The 17570-nt window shown below is 38.6% G+C and overlaps 1 protein-coding gene across 1 annotated transcript in view; it reads left to right on the top strand.

Annotated features, from left to right (window-relative positions):
* The window catches only part of DNAH6 (dynein axonemal heavy chain 6), a 258349-nt gene that overhangs the window by 56507 nt on the left and 184272 nt on the right, over nucleotides 1-17570 (top strand). The window contains exons 12-17 of the mRNA XM_047781653.1: nucleotides 1326-1446; nucleotides 3401-3552; nucleotides 5806-5958; nucleotides 9625-9876; nucleotides 11976-12104; nucleotides 15607-15720. Coding sequence (XP_047637609.1) covers nucleotides 1326-1446; nucleotides 3401-3552; nucleotides 5806-5958; nucleotides 9625-9876; nucleotides 11976-12104; nucleotides 15607-15720 — 921 coding nt within the window. The remainder of the gene's footprint in view (nucleotides 1-1325; nucleotides 1447-3400; nucleotides 3553-5805; nucleotides 5959-9624; nucleotides 9877-11975; nucleotides 12105-15606; nucleotides 15721-17570) is intronic.

Below are 17570 nucleotides of genomic sequence, written 5' to 3'. Positions count from 1 at the left end.
TGTATTCCTAACTCCTGCACGATCACATATCAGAGACACTCTTAAATCAACTCAAAGGAAATATACTTTCATGGTTTCTTCCCCTCAATTTTTTTGTCATAAGCCAACTCTCAAAATGTTTAATAAAAATAGGATCAGTATGATTGATTTTTCCTTTTGTCTCAAGCACCAATACAGCTCAGCACAGCACTGTTACTGATCTCCTCTTTTATATATGTATATAAAATAAATTTTATTGCAATATAGTTGACTTAGAAAGTTGTGTTAGTTTCAGGTGTATAGCAAAGCAAATGAGTTTTACCTCCATTCCTTTTCAGATTCATTTTCCATATAGGTTATTACACAGTATTGAGTAGGTTACCCTGGGCTTTATAGCAGGTCCTTGTTACCTGTCCATTTCCCCTCAATTTTTAACATTAAGAAATAAACAGCAGAAACATTCTGGAAGTTTAAGAACCTATTAAAAGGAAATAAATGAACAGATAACAAGATATAGCCATCAAGGGTGTGTGCTATTTTTTGTAATTAAACTTTCTACCCTCCCTGCTATCCATAAAGCACTTACCCTAGCAGGGATATATTGGGTATGAGTAATTCCATTGACCATCTCTAGCTTTCTTGGGACAAGTTGCATTCATTTGCAACTTTTGGTGGAAATAAGGGAAGGGGATAGGGTGTAGCCAGGGAGTAAGGGATCAAGACCAACCACAGGCAAATCCTAATCGCCATTCACAGGGACTGAACTACAAAAAGATGTATTGACAAGCCGTATTATTATTACCTATGACAAGATGTATTGTGGGGAGGGGGAGGTTAGAGCCAAGGTTAAGAAAGATGAGGGAAAGGAAGGTTTTTATTAAGGCACATCATGAAGGACATTGGGGAATAAGAGTCTTGCCAGTACAGAGAACGTGACAGTCAGATTAGGCAAGTCATTTTGTAGATATGCTAAACACTTTTGCTTTGGCTCAGAAACACGCAAACCATGTCGTAAAATTTGTGGTTTGGAAAATAAATAGGCATTGTCTCTTGCCATATATTTACGAGATGAAGCTATGTATGTTATGTGCAAGTCCTTTCAATTATAAGGAACGATTCTTCAAATGTCAGATTTGAAGATGTTATTATTATTATTTTTTTTTAGTTTCATAAGAGAATTTGCTAACTGCCCTTTATCATGCAGGATGGTATCTTGCTTCATTTATGTATCCCCAGGTCAAAGCATAGTATTGGGCACAGAGAAGGTATTTGTGCTTGTTTAGTTTTCTAGAATTGAATTCTGCTCAGGAAAAATTCAGTTTTGTCTGTTTATTTGTAACCCTTAGGAAGCTGTACAGGCAGCCTTTGAATCTGCCCAATTATATGCAGCTACGTTTGAAAAGTTTCAGATATTCTTCAAGGAAAATGAAAGTCTTGATTTACAAGCTCTTAAACTTCAAGAACCTGGTAAGTTTTCCATTTGTCCTTACTAGTTTTGTTTAGTAGTCATATCAGGATTTACCATTGTCTAGGTTTTTGTGTTTTCATGGCAACAGAAATGGCAGCCCGAAAGAGTAGGCCTGACAAAACACAAGAGTTTATTCATTTCTAGATTATGTGCTGTAGAACTATTTTTGTTTTGTTTGGCCATGCCCAAGGCATGTGGAAATTCCCGGGCCAGGGTTCAAACCCATGCCACAGCAGTGATAATGCTGGATCCTCAACTGCTAGGCGACCAAAGAACTTCTAGAACCCCTTTTTTTCTTTCATTTTACTCAGTATTACTGTTTTATTTCAGAATATTATGGGACAGAATTCCTCTCCGATGGCTTATCTTTTAGTATGAAACTGCATCCATGCTAAAGTTTTTATTGCCTCTATATGGGAAGGAATTGAAAGGAATGTTTACTTCTATAAATTCCTTTAAAAATGTTTACATAGTGTAATATGTATCTCAGGAATTCATTCTGTCTCAGGAATTCAAGTTATGCTATTTCTGTACCCATATTGCAACCCAGTGGATGTGAATCAACAACTCCTAGTCATGAAATTAGGTCTGAGGGGAAATTATTAAACTTATCTTCAACAAAAGAAAATAAAATACAATACCCCAGTGAAATTTCAAGCAAGAAAATTCCCAAATGATTACAAAATTAAGTATGTAGTATCATTACCATTTAAAAATGTGAAGCATATCATTCATATTCTTTTTTTTTTTATTTCACAAGCTGGCTTTAGTCCTTTATTTTCTTATGTACAAAAATGATTACTTTGGCTCATGAAGCAGTCCTAATTTTTTCTATAAGTTTTTATTTTATCTTTTTTTGGTCTTTTGTCTATTTACGGCCACACCCACAGCATATGGAAGTTCCCAGGCTAGGGGTCGAATTGGAGCTGTTGCTGCCAACCTATACCACAGCCACAGCAACACGGGATCCAAGCTGCATCTGCGACCTACACCACAGCTCATGGCAACGCCAGCTCCTTAACCCACTGAGCAAGGCCAGGGATTGAACCCATGTCCTCGTGAATGCTAGTCAGGTTCATTAACCACTGAGCCATGATGGGAGCTCCTATTTTATTTTTAATCCATTATTTTTATTATGCTGAATATTATTATTATTTTAAAGTAAATTAGATATGGCATTCCTGAATTAAATGCTTCAACATGCAACTTTAAAAAAATTGTTCCTACAGAACCAAAATAATATCATCACAGCTAAAAAAAAAAAAAAACCCTTCATATCAACATTTATCCACATTCAGAATGCTCCACATAAAGCAGTTAGCAACTGGTTTGACTCAGAATCTAGTCCCAGAGTAGGCATTGTGTTCATTTGGTATAGTCCTTATATTTTTGTTTATTTCTTTGTTGTAGCCATGCCTGAAGCATGCAGAAGTTGCCAGGGATTGTGCACACAGCTGTAACCCGAGCAAAAACCCGAGCCACAGCAGTGACAACACTGGATCCTTAATGTGCCGAGCTGGGAGGGAAATCCCACTTTAAGTTTCTAGAATCTGAAACAGACACCTTTTTTTCAAGACACTGAGTTGCTTGAGAAACCAAAGTGGGGTCTTGCTTTAGGAAAAAAATTACCCAAGTTTTATTTCTACTGTTCTCATCAACACTGCCATACAGAGACTTAAATGTTGAACCAAAGGGAACTGACAGGGACTCAGTGGAACCAGGGTGGCAGTAAGGTGTGGAGCCTGGCACTTGAGCACGTGAAGAGGGCCTAATCCAGATAAATGCATTATGAATTAACATTTTAAGGTTATGCCAAGTACTCTACCTATGGATAATACATTATAAATACATATGGAAATTTATTAATGCAATGATTTTTCATATAATTTTGTAATGATCCTTTAAAATTGAACATGATGTATTTTATGCTTTATATGAATTTATTTTATGTAGATGTCAAGTTCTTCAGTGAACAACTGGAAAAATATCACAGAGAGCACAAGGAAGCAGTAGCACTAAGACCCACCAGGAATGTGGGATTGCTGCTCATTGACACTAAGCAACTGAAAGAAAAACTAATTCCGTCACCTTTGCGATGCTTGGAGGTAACAATGAACCAGAAAAAGTTTCATTGTGATCTTTACAACAATTTTATGCCTTTTCCACTTCAAATAACCTATCTTTATTTTCCAATGTTGCAGATATTTAAAATCAGTGTAAGTCTTTGGCACCCTTAATGTCTAGGAAAAGTCCTGTATTCTTTCTCTCCCAAGCACAGTCAGCTTTCAGATGAGGGGACGGCAGCCCTCAGACTAGCCTCCTTCACCCACTCCTTTTTCCTTTGTTGGAGCATCCCCAGACTTCCTATAGAACAGATACCCCTGTAATGGCTCAGTGTACTGGTTGGAGTGCTGGCTGATTCCAGAATACTGAGATGAAGTTTAAGAGATCATTTCCTGATCTGAAACTGCCCTAAAATCTGATTATATTTTGGTGAGTTTTAGAGCTGAGGAAATTTGATTGTTTCAGCAATAACTTTCAGGTCTTCCTTTAGAGCCATATATACTATCAAATACCTCCAGAGAGACAATGGCGTAGAACAGGGATTAACAAACTACAGCCCCAGGACCAGTCCAGCTTCCACCTGCGTTGTCCATATGTTTTTTGTTTTGTTTTGTTTTGTTTTTTTCTTTTTACAGCCACACTTGTGGCATTTGGAGGTTCCTAGGCTAGGGGTTGAATTGGAGCTACAGCTTCCAGCCTATGCCTCAGCTACAGCAACGTGGGATCTGAGCCACGTCTGCGACCTACACCACAGCTCACAGCAACACCAGATCCTTAACCCACTAAGCAAGGCCGGGGATTGAACCCGCATCCTCACAGACACTATGTCAGGCTCTTAAGCTGCTGAGCCACAATAAGAACTCTTGTCCATATGGTTTTATTAGAATACACCTGTAACAATTGCCTTATGTACAGCCTATGGTTGCTTTCCCACTACAAGGGCAGAGCTGAGCAGTTGTGATAGAGAATATATGTCCTGAAAATCTAAAATATTTACTATTTAGATCTTGCAGAAAACCTCTGCTGACCCCTGGTGCAGATGACAGAAGATAGAGCCCTGTATAAAAGGCTGTAGGCCTGAGTGCTAGTATCTGTTCTGTGACTAATTAGTTGTAGGGCATCAGGCTTTCTTCTAGAGTTTTGCTGTTTCATCTGTTAAAAAAGGAAAAGTACAGAATTGGAGCAAATTCAATTTCAGCATACATTTCCGAGCACTAAGAACTCTGTTATATACCAAGCCAAAGAAAACTCAACTCAAAGTGGCTTAAGCAATTGGAAAATGTATGGCCTTTGCAGCCAAAAAGTCCTGAAAGGGTGGAAGGGCGTCAGGTAGGTGTGATCCAGTGACCCAATGGTGTCGCCAAGGACCTGATTTTTTTCATTCTCTATTCTGAACCTTCTGATGTGCTAGCTTCATGCTAAAGCAAGATTCCCTCACATTTCTGAAATGGTTGTCAAAAACTCCATAGGCTGGACTTCCCATTGTGTCTCTGCCAGTTAAGAACCTGACTAGTACCCGTGATGATGCAGGTTCAATCCCTTGCCTCTCTCGGTGGGTTAAACGATCCGGTGTTGCTGTGAGCTGTGGTATAGGTTGTAGACACAGCTTGGATCCAGTGAGGCTGTGGCTGTGGCTGGCAGCTGCAGCTCCAATTTGACCCCTAGCCTGGGAATTTCCATGCGCCGCAGGTGCAGCCATAAAACCAAACAAAACAAAAACTCCGTGGGCTAATTATTCCCTTGTCATGTACACAGAGAGAAAGAGAGATTGACTCCTAAGGATCCATCTCTCTCAGCCTTAAACAAAAAGCTTGGGTTTCTGTTTAATTGGATCAACTAAGGTCAGAGGTTCATCCTAATTCAATCACATCAGCCAAAGGAAGCCAGGCTCAGATTTGCCTAATGACCAGTCAGACCCCATCTTGGTTTCTGAAGGAGAGATTGATTTCCTCCAAACCACTTATGACTACCCAGCCTGAAAGGAGTGTAACTGATGCTGGGAGGGCACCACAGTGTCTACTCTACAGGGCAAAGTAATAGAAAGGGTGCTTACAAAAGACAGAGCATTTAGGCACACTTTTTAATAAGCTGTGTGATCTAGCTTGTTCTGAAAATGATCTTCAAAACTAACCCTTCCTATTGTCTCAAGATGTGGGAGGGACACACCTTTTATATATACTGCTGCTTCTAATACCTGCTGACTTAACACACATTCAATTAGAATTTATCTCAAAGATACAATAAAGTGGAAGTACTCAAGGAGTCAGGATTCACATTTCCTCTTTTTTCCTTAGGTGCTAAATTATATGCTTCCTCGTCAAAGCAAGAAAAAGGTGGATGCCATCATCTCTGAGGCACAAGATGCAGAATATAAACTTGAATTTGTCCCAACTACCACCATAGAATACGTTAACAACTTAGTATTTCTTGACGAAATTCAGGAGAGGGTGAGTGCTTATTGTATAACTCAATATTCCAGATCTTGTGGCAAGTAAGGAAGGCAAATAAAAGAATATTGAGGAACAGCTGTCAAAAGATCTGAAACACTTTCAGGCAACAACATCACAGCAGCAGTGACAGTGAACATTGATCAAACCCTTAGCACTAGTTGGGTAGATACTACATTTTCTATATGCATTACGGTTTTTAATCCTCACAAAAACCTAAGAAGTATAGACAGTTCTTCTCATTCAGCAGATAAGGATACAGGGACCAAACTAGGTTATATTGTCCAAGATCACAGCACATTCTTTGGTAGAGCCAGAATTCAAATATGGGTCCCTGACCTCAAAACCAATGCTCTCAACCCCAGTTTATTGCAGTTCTTATTTATGACAAGTGATAATAGCATTGTAATCTGGATGTTAGTCATAATGGAAGTCTTGATCCTTCTTAACCTATATTTGCATGAAACTCAACTTTAGGAATGAAAGAAACCCAAGTCAAACCCAAGTCAAACTAGTCAAATAGGGAGGTGGGGTGGGGAGACAAAAGCTGATGTGGGGACTCAAGTGACACAGATAATGGGGTCAGCTCTCTCTCTCACCCTCTCTCTCCTTGTCTTCCTTATTTCTCTCTTTCTGGAAACTAACTTGCTTTCTTCCTCCCAGGATCTTCCCCATGACAGGCAGTCTGGCATAAGTTTCAATAGTCTGCTTTCAGTCAGACCACTTGGCACTTAAAATGAGCTAAAGCATTTTCTTATCTGGAAATCAAAGTATGTTACAAATTTTAAAAATATAAGACTGGGTGAAATGTGAAATAAGTCATTAACAACTGGTTAATCTGTTATATATTGTTAATAGAATCAGCAGAAAAACCTTAGTTCTTGTGCCTCTAAAAGTAATAGTTTTGTTTCTTGTTTCAAGTAATAGCACCTTCTCAAAGGGCAGGTGATTGTGCTTTTCCCTCAGGTTTACTTATTCATCATCCAGGAGCTTAAAGATGCCCAGCGTTTATTGTTATTTGTAGTCCTTAACCCTCCAACCCAGTCAAGCTAGCATAGGACAAAATAAGGACCCTGTTTAGGGATCCAGGAGTATTTCGTGGAACACCCCCACCCTCACTGACACCTACTCTAGGAAAGTCACTAGGCTTAGGAACTTACCAGACCCAGCAATAAAAAGGCCATAGAGACCCAGGTAGTGAGCTTTCCCTCTCTTCTCCCTGCATCTCTCTAGAGTCTGCTTTGCTCCTCTCCCTCTGCAAACACCGTGTTCCTGCTTCCTCATCCTCAGCAGCAAACATGGCCACCAGCACCACCCAAGCTAGGTGCTGCAGGTCTAGCCAGCCACTGAGAAACAGAACCTCTCTCCTCTGATATCAACTCTAAATGTTTAGCGAATGGATTCAGCACCCCCACCCCCGCCCCAATCCTATCATATAAACTGTGATAGGAAGGTAGGGTCATGTTGCAGAGGGTAGACTGCTCTCAATGTTTCCAGCACAGGGCAGTTGATGTCCCAAGCGGAAAATCAGACCATATCCCATCTCCATGGGGTTGTCTGTGTGGTGCTGGGTGGTGTGTTGGGGAAGTAGCTTTCCTTAGGAAAATGCTCTGCACACACGAACTGCTTTTTCTGGAACCTCATCCATGAATTCAGAAAATGTAGTGAGCATCTATTTAGCAGGGGGCAAGCATTACAACAGTGAGTAAGCCTGCTTTCAAGGAGTTCAGTGTCTAGAATGATAGCCGATAATTTTATGCAGTGACTATAGCTACAAGATACAAGTGGAGGACTGAGCTGGTGGTGGGGTTGGGGTGGCAGAGGGGTTGTGGTCATTCTTGCCTGTGAGTTATAAAGAAGGCTTTGCAGAGGATGGGATAAAACATAAGCTATGTTCTAAAGTCCATTTATTCAGGTAGGCATTCCAGGGAGAGGGAAAACCATGTGCAAAGACCCGAGGCAGCATGGCAAGAACAGGATATGGCAGTCGGTGTGCTGTGGAGAAAGGGTGCTTGGTGGAGAAAGGTGATGAATGGTAGCTACAGCAGTATTTCCAAGGATCAGAGAGAAGGAATGGGTTCTTGTGATGTTAAGTAAGTAGAATTGAGAGGACTTGTGGACAACTGAATGAGGAGAGAGACAGCAAGAAAAATTTGAGATAACTCTTAGATATCCTTTTACAGTGAATGAATAGATCCCCAGCAGAATAGGTAGGGCAGGCCTTGTAATGGTTGTCTGACCAGATGTTTTTTTTGAGAGTAAGGGAGGCAGCATTAATCATTATGCCAGGATAATCCATTGGTGTAAACCAAGGCACTCCCAGGGAAAATTGGACATTTGCTTATTCCAAGTGCCAGAAATACAGGAGGAGGAGCAGATCTTGGTATTAGGCTTACTTCTATTTATAACTTGTTAAAGATGTTAGACACTTTTGATTGAAAGTAAAAAAAAAAAACTCACCTAGCTTGGAAAAATGAGATTTATTCTATGTTTGCAAGGATATCTTTTGTAATCTCCAACAGTATGGATAGAGCCTGGTCTTTAGAAAGGACAGGAACTAGGGACTAGACCAGAATCAAAAAGCCAAAAAGGCCTCTTTTTCCATCTCCCATCTCTGCTCCTCTCCAGAACAGTGGTTCTCAAAGGGTGTTGCCCAGACCTGCTGCATCAGTATCACTGGGGAACTTGGTAGAAATACATATTCTTGGACCCCACCCCTGGATCTTCTGAATCAGAAACTCTGGAGAGGGGCTCAACAATCTGTGTCTTAGCAAGCTCGCCAAGGAGATTGGGATGCAGCTGAAGGTTGACAACCATTTTTCTAAAGCCTCTCTGCAGCTTTCTTCTCCCATTTAGGACCTGCTTTGTAACCCCATGAAAGCAAATGGCCTCTGCAAACAGCTACAGTCTAATTCTTCCCAAGTTCAAAAGAAAGGTCTGACTGAGCTGGGTTCACTAGGTCTCAGTTTGATGCTACCTGATGGTAACTAATGGCCAAGAGGTAGGACAAATTGTAGAACATGAATGCTCCTTCTGTAAGTGTGTGACAGTGCGATGGGGAGGAGGGTTCCCCCCAAACTGGGGAGTCCTTGCCAAAAAATTAGGAAAGACCCTTCCACTGCAGGTAGGGCATCAAAGCAAAGATATTTAGTAGTCAGTTGGAAGTAGTAAAAGCCTTTATTAAAGGGTAGCCTGAGGCTCACTATAGATCCAGATTCTGAATCTATACAGCCAGGAACATGCCTTTTCCTTAGGGGTGGCCCTGGGACAGTCACTGTTTAGCACCCAGGCCTGGGGTCTCGGATGTTACAGCTGAGCATCTTCATGGCACCTGCTGTCTCTGAAAACTTTAAATATTGGCACTGTCTAATGCTACGAGAGAACAAAAGAGAGAGGGAAGAGAAAAACAAATATTTAAAAGAGTAACACTAGCTGTGCTCAGCTCTGAACAACTTACCTCCTGGACCTCAACACCCGTGTCACAGCAATGTCCATATTTATCACTCAGAAGGCTCCAGCCAGTTTGAGGTACATTAAGCACATGTCTCACCTGCTGGCTCTTCACAGCATGATGTTCATGGTGCACAGCACCATCTCCAACAGACAAATCACAATGGGAGTAACAGGACTCAGTTATTTCATGAACAGACCAATGTTTCTCTCTAGATTGAAAGCCTTGAAGATGAAGGGAATATAGTGATTCAGATGTACAAGCTCATCGAACAGTATCAGGTTCCCACGCCTCCCGAGGACTTTGCTGTTTTTGCAACTATGAAGCCATCCATTGTTGCTGTTCGGAATGCCATCGATAAATCCGTGGGTGACAGAGAAGCAAGCATTAAGCAGTTTTGTCTGCATTTGGGTAGAGATCTTGAAGATCTAAGCAATGAAGTAAACGAAATAAAGCTGCAAGCCCAGGTAAGCCGAAGCAGGATTTAAAAATCAATCTATGGGAGTTCCCATCATGGCTCAGTGGAAACGAATCTGACTAGCCTCCATGAGGATGCAAGTTCGATCCCAGGCCTCGCTCAATGGGTTAAGGATCTGGTGTTGCCATGAGCTGTGGTGTAGGTTGCAGATGTGGATCAGATCTGAATTTGCTGTGGCTGTGGCCTAGGCCAACAGCTACAGCTCAGATTTTACCTGTAGCCTGGGAACCTCCATATGCCACAGGTACAGCCCTGAAAAGACTAAATAAATACATTAATTAATTAATTAATTAATTAAATAAAATCAATCTGTGTTCTTCCTCTAGAGATAGAGCATACTAGGGGATGATATGAGAAAAAGAACATATATGCATGACTGGATCACTTTACCGTACAGCAGAAATTGGCACAACATTATAAATCAACTATAATTAAAAAAAATAAAAAAGAATCTGTGTAAAGTTTGACTATTGCATTTTTAAAAAATCATTGGATTATATATAGTTGACTTAAAATGTTTTATCAGTTTCAGGTATACAGCAAAGCAAATCAGTTATATATAAACATATATACATTCTTTTTTCCCATATAGGTTATTACAGTTTATTGAGTAGATTTCCCAGTGCTCTACAGTAGTTCCTTATAATTTTCTGTTTTATTTACAGTAGTGTGTATATGTTATTCCCATCCTCCAATGAACCTATAGATTATCATACTAAGAGAAAGACAAATATCATGACTGTTATATTTTAATAAACCTTTTACAAAGTGTATTTCACTTTCATCTCATTTAACTTTCTTTTTTTATGGCTTCATTATTACTAGTTAACAATATCTTTGAACTGCTTTTGAAAATTGGAAGTGTTTCTGAACCTCTCTTTAGGTACTACATAAATTCCAGTCCATTGCCACTAAAGCATGTTATGTAATATTGAATTCTCTTTCTGCTGATTATATTTATTATTTTGAAATGAGTATTTTTATAACTTGTTAGCATATATTATAGCTATTGTGACAATTTAAGAGTTTGCTTAGTCACATATTGGAAAATTCCCCGTTAGAAAGAGAGCATAAATAAATAAATAATGAAGACTATTTGATTAACTTTCACCCATTTAACTACACAGACGACACAAGGGAAACTTTTTAAGAACTTAGAATAGATATCCAGGTGATTCTTAACTGAAGACTACATGAAAATAGATCATTTCGTAATGACGCCTTATTTAATTGTTAACATTATAAAACCATATAAAGTAATGACCAAATCAGAGAAAATGGGAAACTACCAACAGAGGATTACTAATGTGTTGGGGTACATCCGCTCAAAGGAACACAGTGCAGATGTTAATGATTACAGCATACATTTATATGTGTTGACATGCAAATGTAAAAGTAGCTAATGCTTATTGTGTACATACTATGTGTCAAGTCCTATTGTAAGAACTTAGCATTGTTTTCACTTTTGAAGTATTTTTGCACAAAGAAAGCTATACGTAACTGTAATAATTGTACAACTCAATAGGTTATAAGAAAGCAAACACACATCCATGTGTCCACTACTCATGACAAGAGCTATTGTTCCTGGTATCCTTTGTGTTCCCTCTCGTCACCAACCTTTCATTCCTGTCGAGAGGCAGCCACTGCCCTGAATTCTAAAGCCATACATTAGTTCTGCCTGTTTGTGAACTTCAGTTAAGTAGGACCATACCTTTATTATAAAACAGGAATTTTCTTATGTCATATTCTCTTCTTTCTTTTCCATACTGCTTTCACCTCTCCTTACTGGAGGTTTTATCAGTTGAAAAAATGTAATAAGTGAAAGCAGATGAGGGAAAATACATTGATGTTCTTTAAAAACATTATCCCTCTGGTGATTCTTTATACATTTCTGTACTTTTTTTTTTTACAAGGTATATACATTGCTTTAAAATTCAAGAAAAGCAACCTTTATAGTGTATTTTCTAAAAAAAAATAGAGTGAAGAGAGAATATAGAAAAATATTTTTTGAAAATGTTTATCAATTCAATTTAATGGTGCACATTAAAAAGTAGGAATGACTGATCGAAAACTGTCTTGATTTTACAGGACCCACAGATTTTGGATATAAATGCTGACCCAGACAAAATAAAGGTCATATTGAATGATCTGCAGTTAGTTCTAGATGATCTTCAAAAACGTGCATTTCAATATAAATCCTATCAGAAGAATTTTAAGGTAATGAGAGATCTACAAATCTGTTTTTATTTTTTATATATATAAATAATGATTTTTATTTTTTCCATTATAGCTGGTTTACAGTGTTCTGTCAGTTTTCTACTGTACAGCATGGTGACCCAGTTACACATACATGTATACATTCTTTTTTCTCACATTATCATGCTCCATCATAAGTGACTAGAGGTAGTTCCCAGTGCTACACAGCAGGATCTCATTGCTAATCCATTCCAAAGTCAATAGTCTGCATCTTTTAACCCCAGGCTCCCAATTCAAATCTATTTATACAATGTGTGCATGGAAATTACATCGATGAAGAAACATTTTCAATGATATGGCTACGAACATTCAATGTCTGGACACCTATGTGCTAGTCACTGTGATGGAACAATCTGAAGTACAAAATATGTTGTGTTGAAAAATTAGTACACATGAGAGACAAAATACCTTTTTTATTGAAAAGTAATTATGAATTATAAACAAACCCTCAGACCAAAGAATGTGGTTTCTGTGTTAAAATGTATGTGGATTTTTAAATGTGTTCAGTGAAAGTCCTCCTATTCTTTTTTTTTTTCCTTTTGGCTGCACCCATGGCATATGGAAGTTCCCGGGCCAGGGATCGAATCTGAGCTACAGCTGCAACATGCGCAGCCGCAGCAATGCCAGATCCTTAATCCACTCCACCAGACCAGGGATCAAACCCATGCCTCAGCAGCCACCAGAGCCATTGCAGAGACAATGCCAGACCCTTAACCTGCTGTGCCGCAGTGGAAACTCCCCTCTATTCTGTCTTAAATAATATTCATGCTTCTTTTACATTCATGTTTATATTATGATTCCATAAATATTGCCTGAGCTGCCCAATTTCATGAAAGAAGAAAATTTGGCTAAGATGGATCCAAAAAGGGTAGATTTGGAAAGCTAAAAGATATGCCTAAAAAAAATGGAGAAAAATGGGTGAGAGACATAAGTGCTCTGAACTGCTATTGGAGAGACCAAAAAGAAGAGATAATAGAAAAGATTCCTAGGATCAAAACCTGAGGGCCACCAGCAATGAGGGAGGTGTTAATAGTCGCCTCAGAAATTTCATAGGTGTCCCTGGACTTCACATGGGAGGCACCTGTCTCTTCCAGAGCTCCAAATGGATGCCAGAAAATGGTCTGAGGGCTCTGAGTGTCCACTACAGAGCCCAGGGCTTGATGGAACAACCAACAAAATAATGACCTTGGCATTAGACCATGTGACTGCTGCAATACTTGAGGCAGGAAGTTTGTTGGTGAGAGAATTAGGATTCAAAGTTTTTCCCAAATTGAGTTAACTGATCTATAGAACAAGAAAGTATGCGATAGGAAGGGAACTATGGAGGAACCATTGCTTGATAAAAATGTATAACTAATAGCTGGGCTCTTCTTGGGTCAGAAAGAAAAGCACTCCTTGAGCCAGAACCTGAAATAGAAGTGTATCCCCCTTCTTCTGCATTCTGCATCTATACTTTGTGATCCTTTATGATCAAGTCATATCTAACCTTCCTCTGCAGCTACTGGTCACTAGGGGATAGAAGGGAAGGTCTAACTGGCCTAGAAAGTCATTTCTAATTTTTAATGAAGACAAGGCTGGATCCCTAATGTTAGGGTAATGCTGGCCTTGTAAAAGTGAGTTTGGAAGTATTCTCATCTCTTTAGTTCTTTGGAAAAGTTTGGGAAAGTTTGGCATTAATTCTTTTTTTTTCCCCTAAATGTTTAGTAGAATTTGCCAGTGAAGTCATTTTGTCCTGGGTTTTTCTGTGTTAGGAGGTTTTTTATTACTGATTCTATCTCCTTACTCCTTATTTGTCAGTTCAGATTTTCTATTTCCTTCTGATTCAGTCTTGGTAGGTTGCATGTTTCTTTCTTTTTTGTCTTTTTAGGGCTGCACCCACGGCATGGAACCACAGGAGGTTCCCAGGCTAGGGGTCAAATCAGAGCTGTAGCTGCCAGCCTATGCCACAGCCACAGCAACGCTGGATCTGAGCCATGTCTGTGACCTACACCACAGCTCACAACAACGCTAGATCCCTAACCTACTGAGCAAGGCCAGGGATCAAACCCACATCTTCATGGATACTAGTCAGATTTGTTAACTGCTGAGCCATGACAGGAACTCCAGGTAGGTTGTGTGTTTCTAGGAATTTATTCATCTCTTTTTTAAGTTATCTAATTTGTTTACATATTCATGGTAGTCTATTATTATTTTCGTGGCATAAGTTTTAACATGTCCTCTTTCATTTTTTATTTTATTTATTTAAATCCCCCTTTTTTTAGTCTAGCTAAAGGTTTGTTTGTCTTTTTGTAAGAAAACTAGGTCTTAGTTTCATTTATTTTTCTATTGTTTTTCTGGTCTCTATTTTATTTATTTCTACTCTGATCCTTGTTATTTCCTTTCTTCTGCAAACTTTGAGCTTAGCTTGTTCTCTTTTTCCTAGTTCCTTGATATGTAAAGTTATTTATTTGAGATCTTTCTATTTTCTTAATATATGCATTTATCACTATAAACTTCCCTCTAAGAACTACTTTTGTAGCATCCCATAAGTTTTGGTGTGCTATATTTTCATTTTCATTTGTTTCAAGTTATTTTTTCATTTCCTCCTTAACCCATTTGTTTTTCAGAAGTGTGTTGTTTAGTTTCCACATACTTGTAAATCTCCAGCTTTCTTCTTGTTGATTTCTAGTTTCGTACCATTGTGGCTAGAAAAGATCCTTAATATGATTTCAGTCTTCTTAAGCTTACTAAGACTTGTTTTGTAGCCTATCATATAATCTATCCTGGGGAATATTCTATGTGTGCTTGAAAATAAAATGTATTTTGATGTTATTGGATGAAATGTTTAAAGCCCTAGCTTATCACAAGGCTCACAGTTTCTGTGCAGCCAATCTCCTGAAGGTTTCTCTAACTCCGCATCATTAAAACACCTTCTTCAGATTTTCTCGCAACCTTTCTCTCTATACAGTTCTTATAGTCCATTAGTTTAAAAAGAATTAAGCTGGAGGTTCTCTCCATCTTAAATCTCCCCATGCCCTCCACCAGCTACCACACAAATGTCCTCTCCTTCTTCTGTCATCTAAGATATAAGTCCTATATCAGTGCCTCTGAAGACTCATCCATTTACCTAAAAAGTCCAGGAATGTGTGTGTGTGTGTGTGTGTGTACATGTATGATCCAACTTGAGGAAGAATGGCCTTAGTGCTCTTGTAATATGTGTGTCTTTAGAGACTTTCTAAGTTCTATAAATATAAATATATAAAGAGTTATATTTGTCACTCAAATGGAAATTTGAGTATCTGTGGAGTTTTGTGTTTTGTCTTTTTGTTTTGTCTTGTGTCTATCTCTCCTTTCCTTTTGCCATTTAGGACCCACTCATATTCTGCTGAGGCATCACTGTATCAAAAATTACTTAATGGGAGGACAACATAAGAGCTCTATTACTGAAAATTAAATAGTACATTTTACTATTACATTTTTAAAGGTAGAGGTGTCCAAGTTTGAAACTTTGGAAGAAGTTAGTGCTGAATTGAAGCTCAAGCAATTGCTCTGGGACTCTTTATCTGAATGGGATCAACTCCAACAAGAATGGTTAAAGGTAAAAAAAAAACTCTCAATTATTAAATCATCTTTGTATTAATTAAACCTAAAATCTTAACAATATGAATTACAATTTTTAACAATCTTGTGTATTCTTAGTTTCAGTAAAAAATGCAATGTTGTAATTTTATGGGAGCTATTATCAGGTTTCCAGTGAAATGCACAAAGGTCTTCCTGTCACTAAGAACCACAGAACAAAACACATTATTGTAAAGGCAGGCTTCTTGGGCCCTCCATTTAATAACGCTAAATGAAGGAAGCATCAAAGGACTTCACTACATGATGTTTAACTGCTTTACAGTTTCTGAACATAGTGTCATCCTGAATCATTACAGCCAAGGGTTCTTTAGGATTATAGGATTTTATTTGTGATCTACACATGTTAGATTTCTATTAGCTTAGGTTCTGTTCTTATTGTCCTTTTTTAAAAAAGGAAGCTATTTTGTTCACTGTGAGATAATAGAATCACAGTAATGAAATCTAGGGTCTTCTCTTGAGATTCAGTAAGTACCATAGGGTTTGGTTTCTAGGGTCTACCCTTATCTTCAAAGCTTAACAGGAGTCAACGCTCTAGGAAGCAAAATAGATGAACATCTATTCCTTCAAGTGTGACATGGACATGTTAGAGATACCATCACCTTCAGAAATACTGTTAAGCTCATTCAGCTTCCCTGTGCTGATACCTATAATTAAAAGTCACATATCTGGGTTAAACCACAGTGATACAAGAATGTTTCCGAGATAATGTTCTTGGTGCTGTGGATACCAATGGAGAAGAAAATGGACAAAGTCCAAGCCCTCACAGAACTTAGCTTTTGGTGGGGAAAACAGAAAACAATATATATATTATATATAAATATAATGTATATTATATCAGAGAATTTTAAGTGCTCTTGTATAACTCATTTATCACTTATCTCATAAGTAAAAGATGCTCCTGTGAAGAAAGACACTTAGAGACTTTTCTGATCACCACCATAGATTAGAGCAATGGTTTCCAAAGTGGGATGAAATCACCATAGGAAGTCTGCAAAAAGACTCATGGGGGGCAAAAAGAAAATGTTGGATCTAGAAAAAAAAAAGAATATTTATAAATTCTCTCTTTTTTTTTTTTTTTTTGTCTTTTTGCTATTTCTTTGGGCCGCTTCCACAGCATATGGAGGTTCCCAGGCCAGGGGTCTAATCGAAGCTGTAGCCACCGGCCTATGCCAGAGCCACAGCAACACGGGATCCGAGCGCGTCTGCAACCTACACCACAGCTCACGGCAACGCCGGATCCTTAACCCACTAAGCAAGGCCAGGGATCAAACCCGCAACTTCATGGTTCCTGGTCAGATTCGTTAACCACTGCGCCACGACGGGAACGCCCATAAATTTTCTTTTTTAAATTGAGATATATTTGACATATTATTAGTTTCAAATGTACAATATAATGATTCTCTATTTGTGTGTACTGCAAAATGATCACCACAGTAAATCTGGTTAACCATACATGGTCACAGATTTGTTTTTCTTGTGAGAACTTTTAAAACCTATTCTCTTGGCAGCTTTCAAATATGTAACACAGTATTATTAGCTATAGTCATCATGCTATATATTACATTTCCATGATTTATTTATTTTATAACTAGAAGCTTGTACCTTCTGACCTCCTTCATCCACCCCCAGCTCCTGTGGCAACCACCAATCTGTTCTCTGTTTCTGTGAGTTGTGTTGTTTTGTTTTAGATAAGTGAGATAACATGGTTCTTGTCTTTCTTTGTCTGACTTATTTCACTTTGCATAAGGCCCTCAAAGTCCATCCATGTTGTCACAAATGACAAGATTTCATTTCTTTTTTATGGCTAAC

Source organism: Phacochoerus africanus, chromosome 5, assembly GCF_016906955.1.
Source record: "Phacochoerus africanus isolate WHEZ1 chromosome 5, ROS_Pafr_v1, whole genome shotgun sequence".
NCBI lineage: Eukaryota > Metazoa > Chordata > Mammalia > Artiodactyla > Suidae > Phacochoerus > Phacochoerus africanus.
The sequence above is the reverse complement of the archived record's forward strand: the minus strand, read 5'-3'. Positions and strand labels throughout refer to the sequence as shown.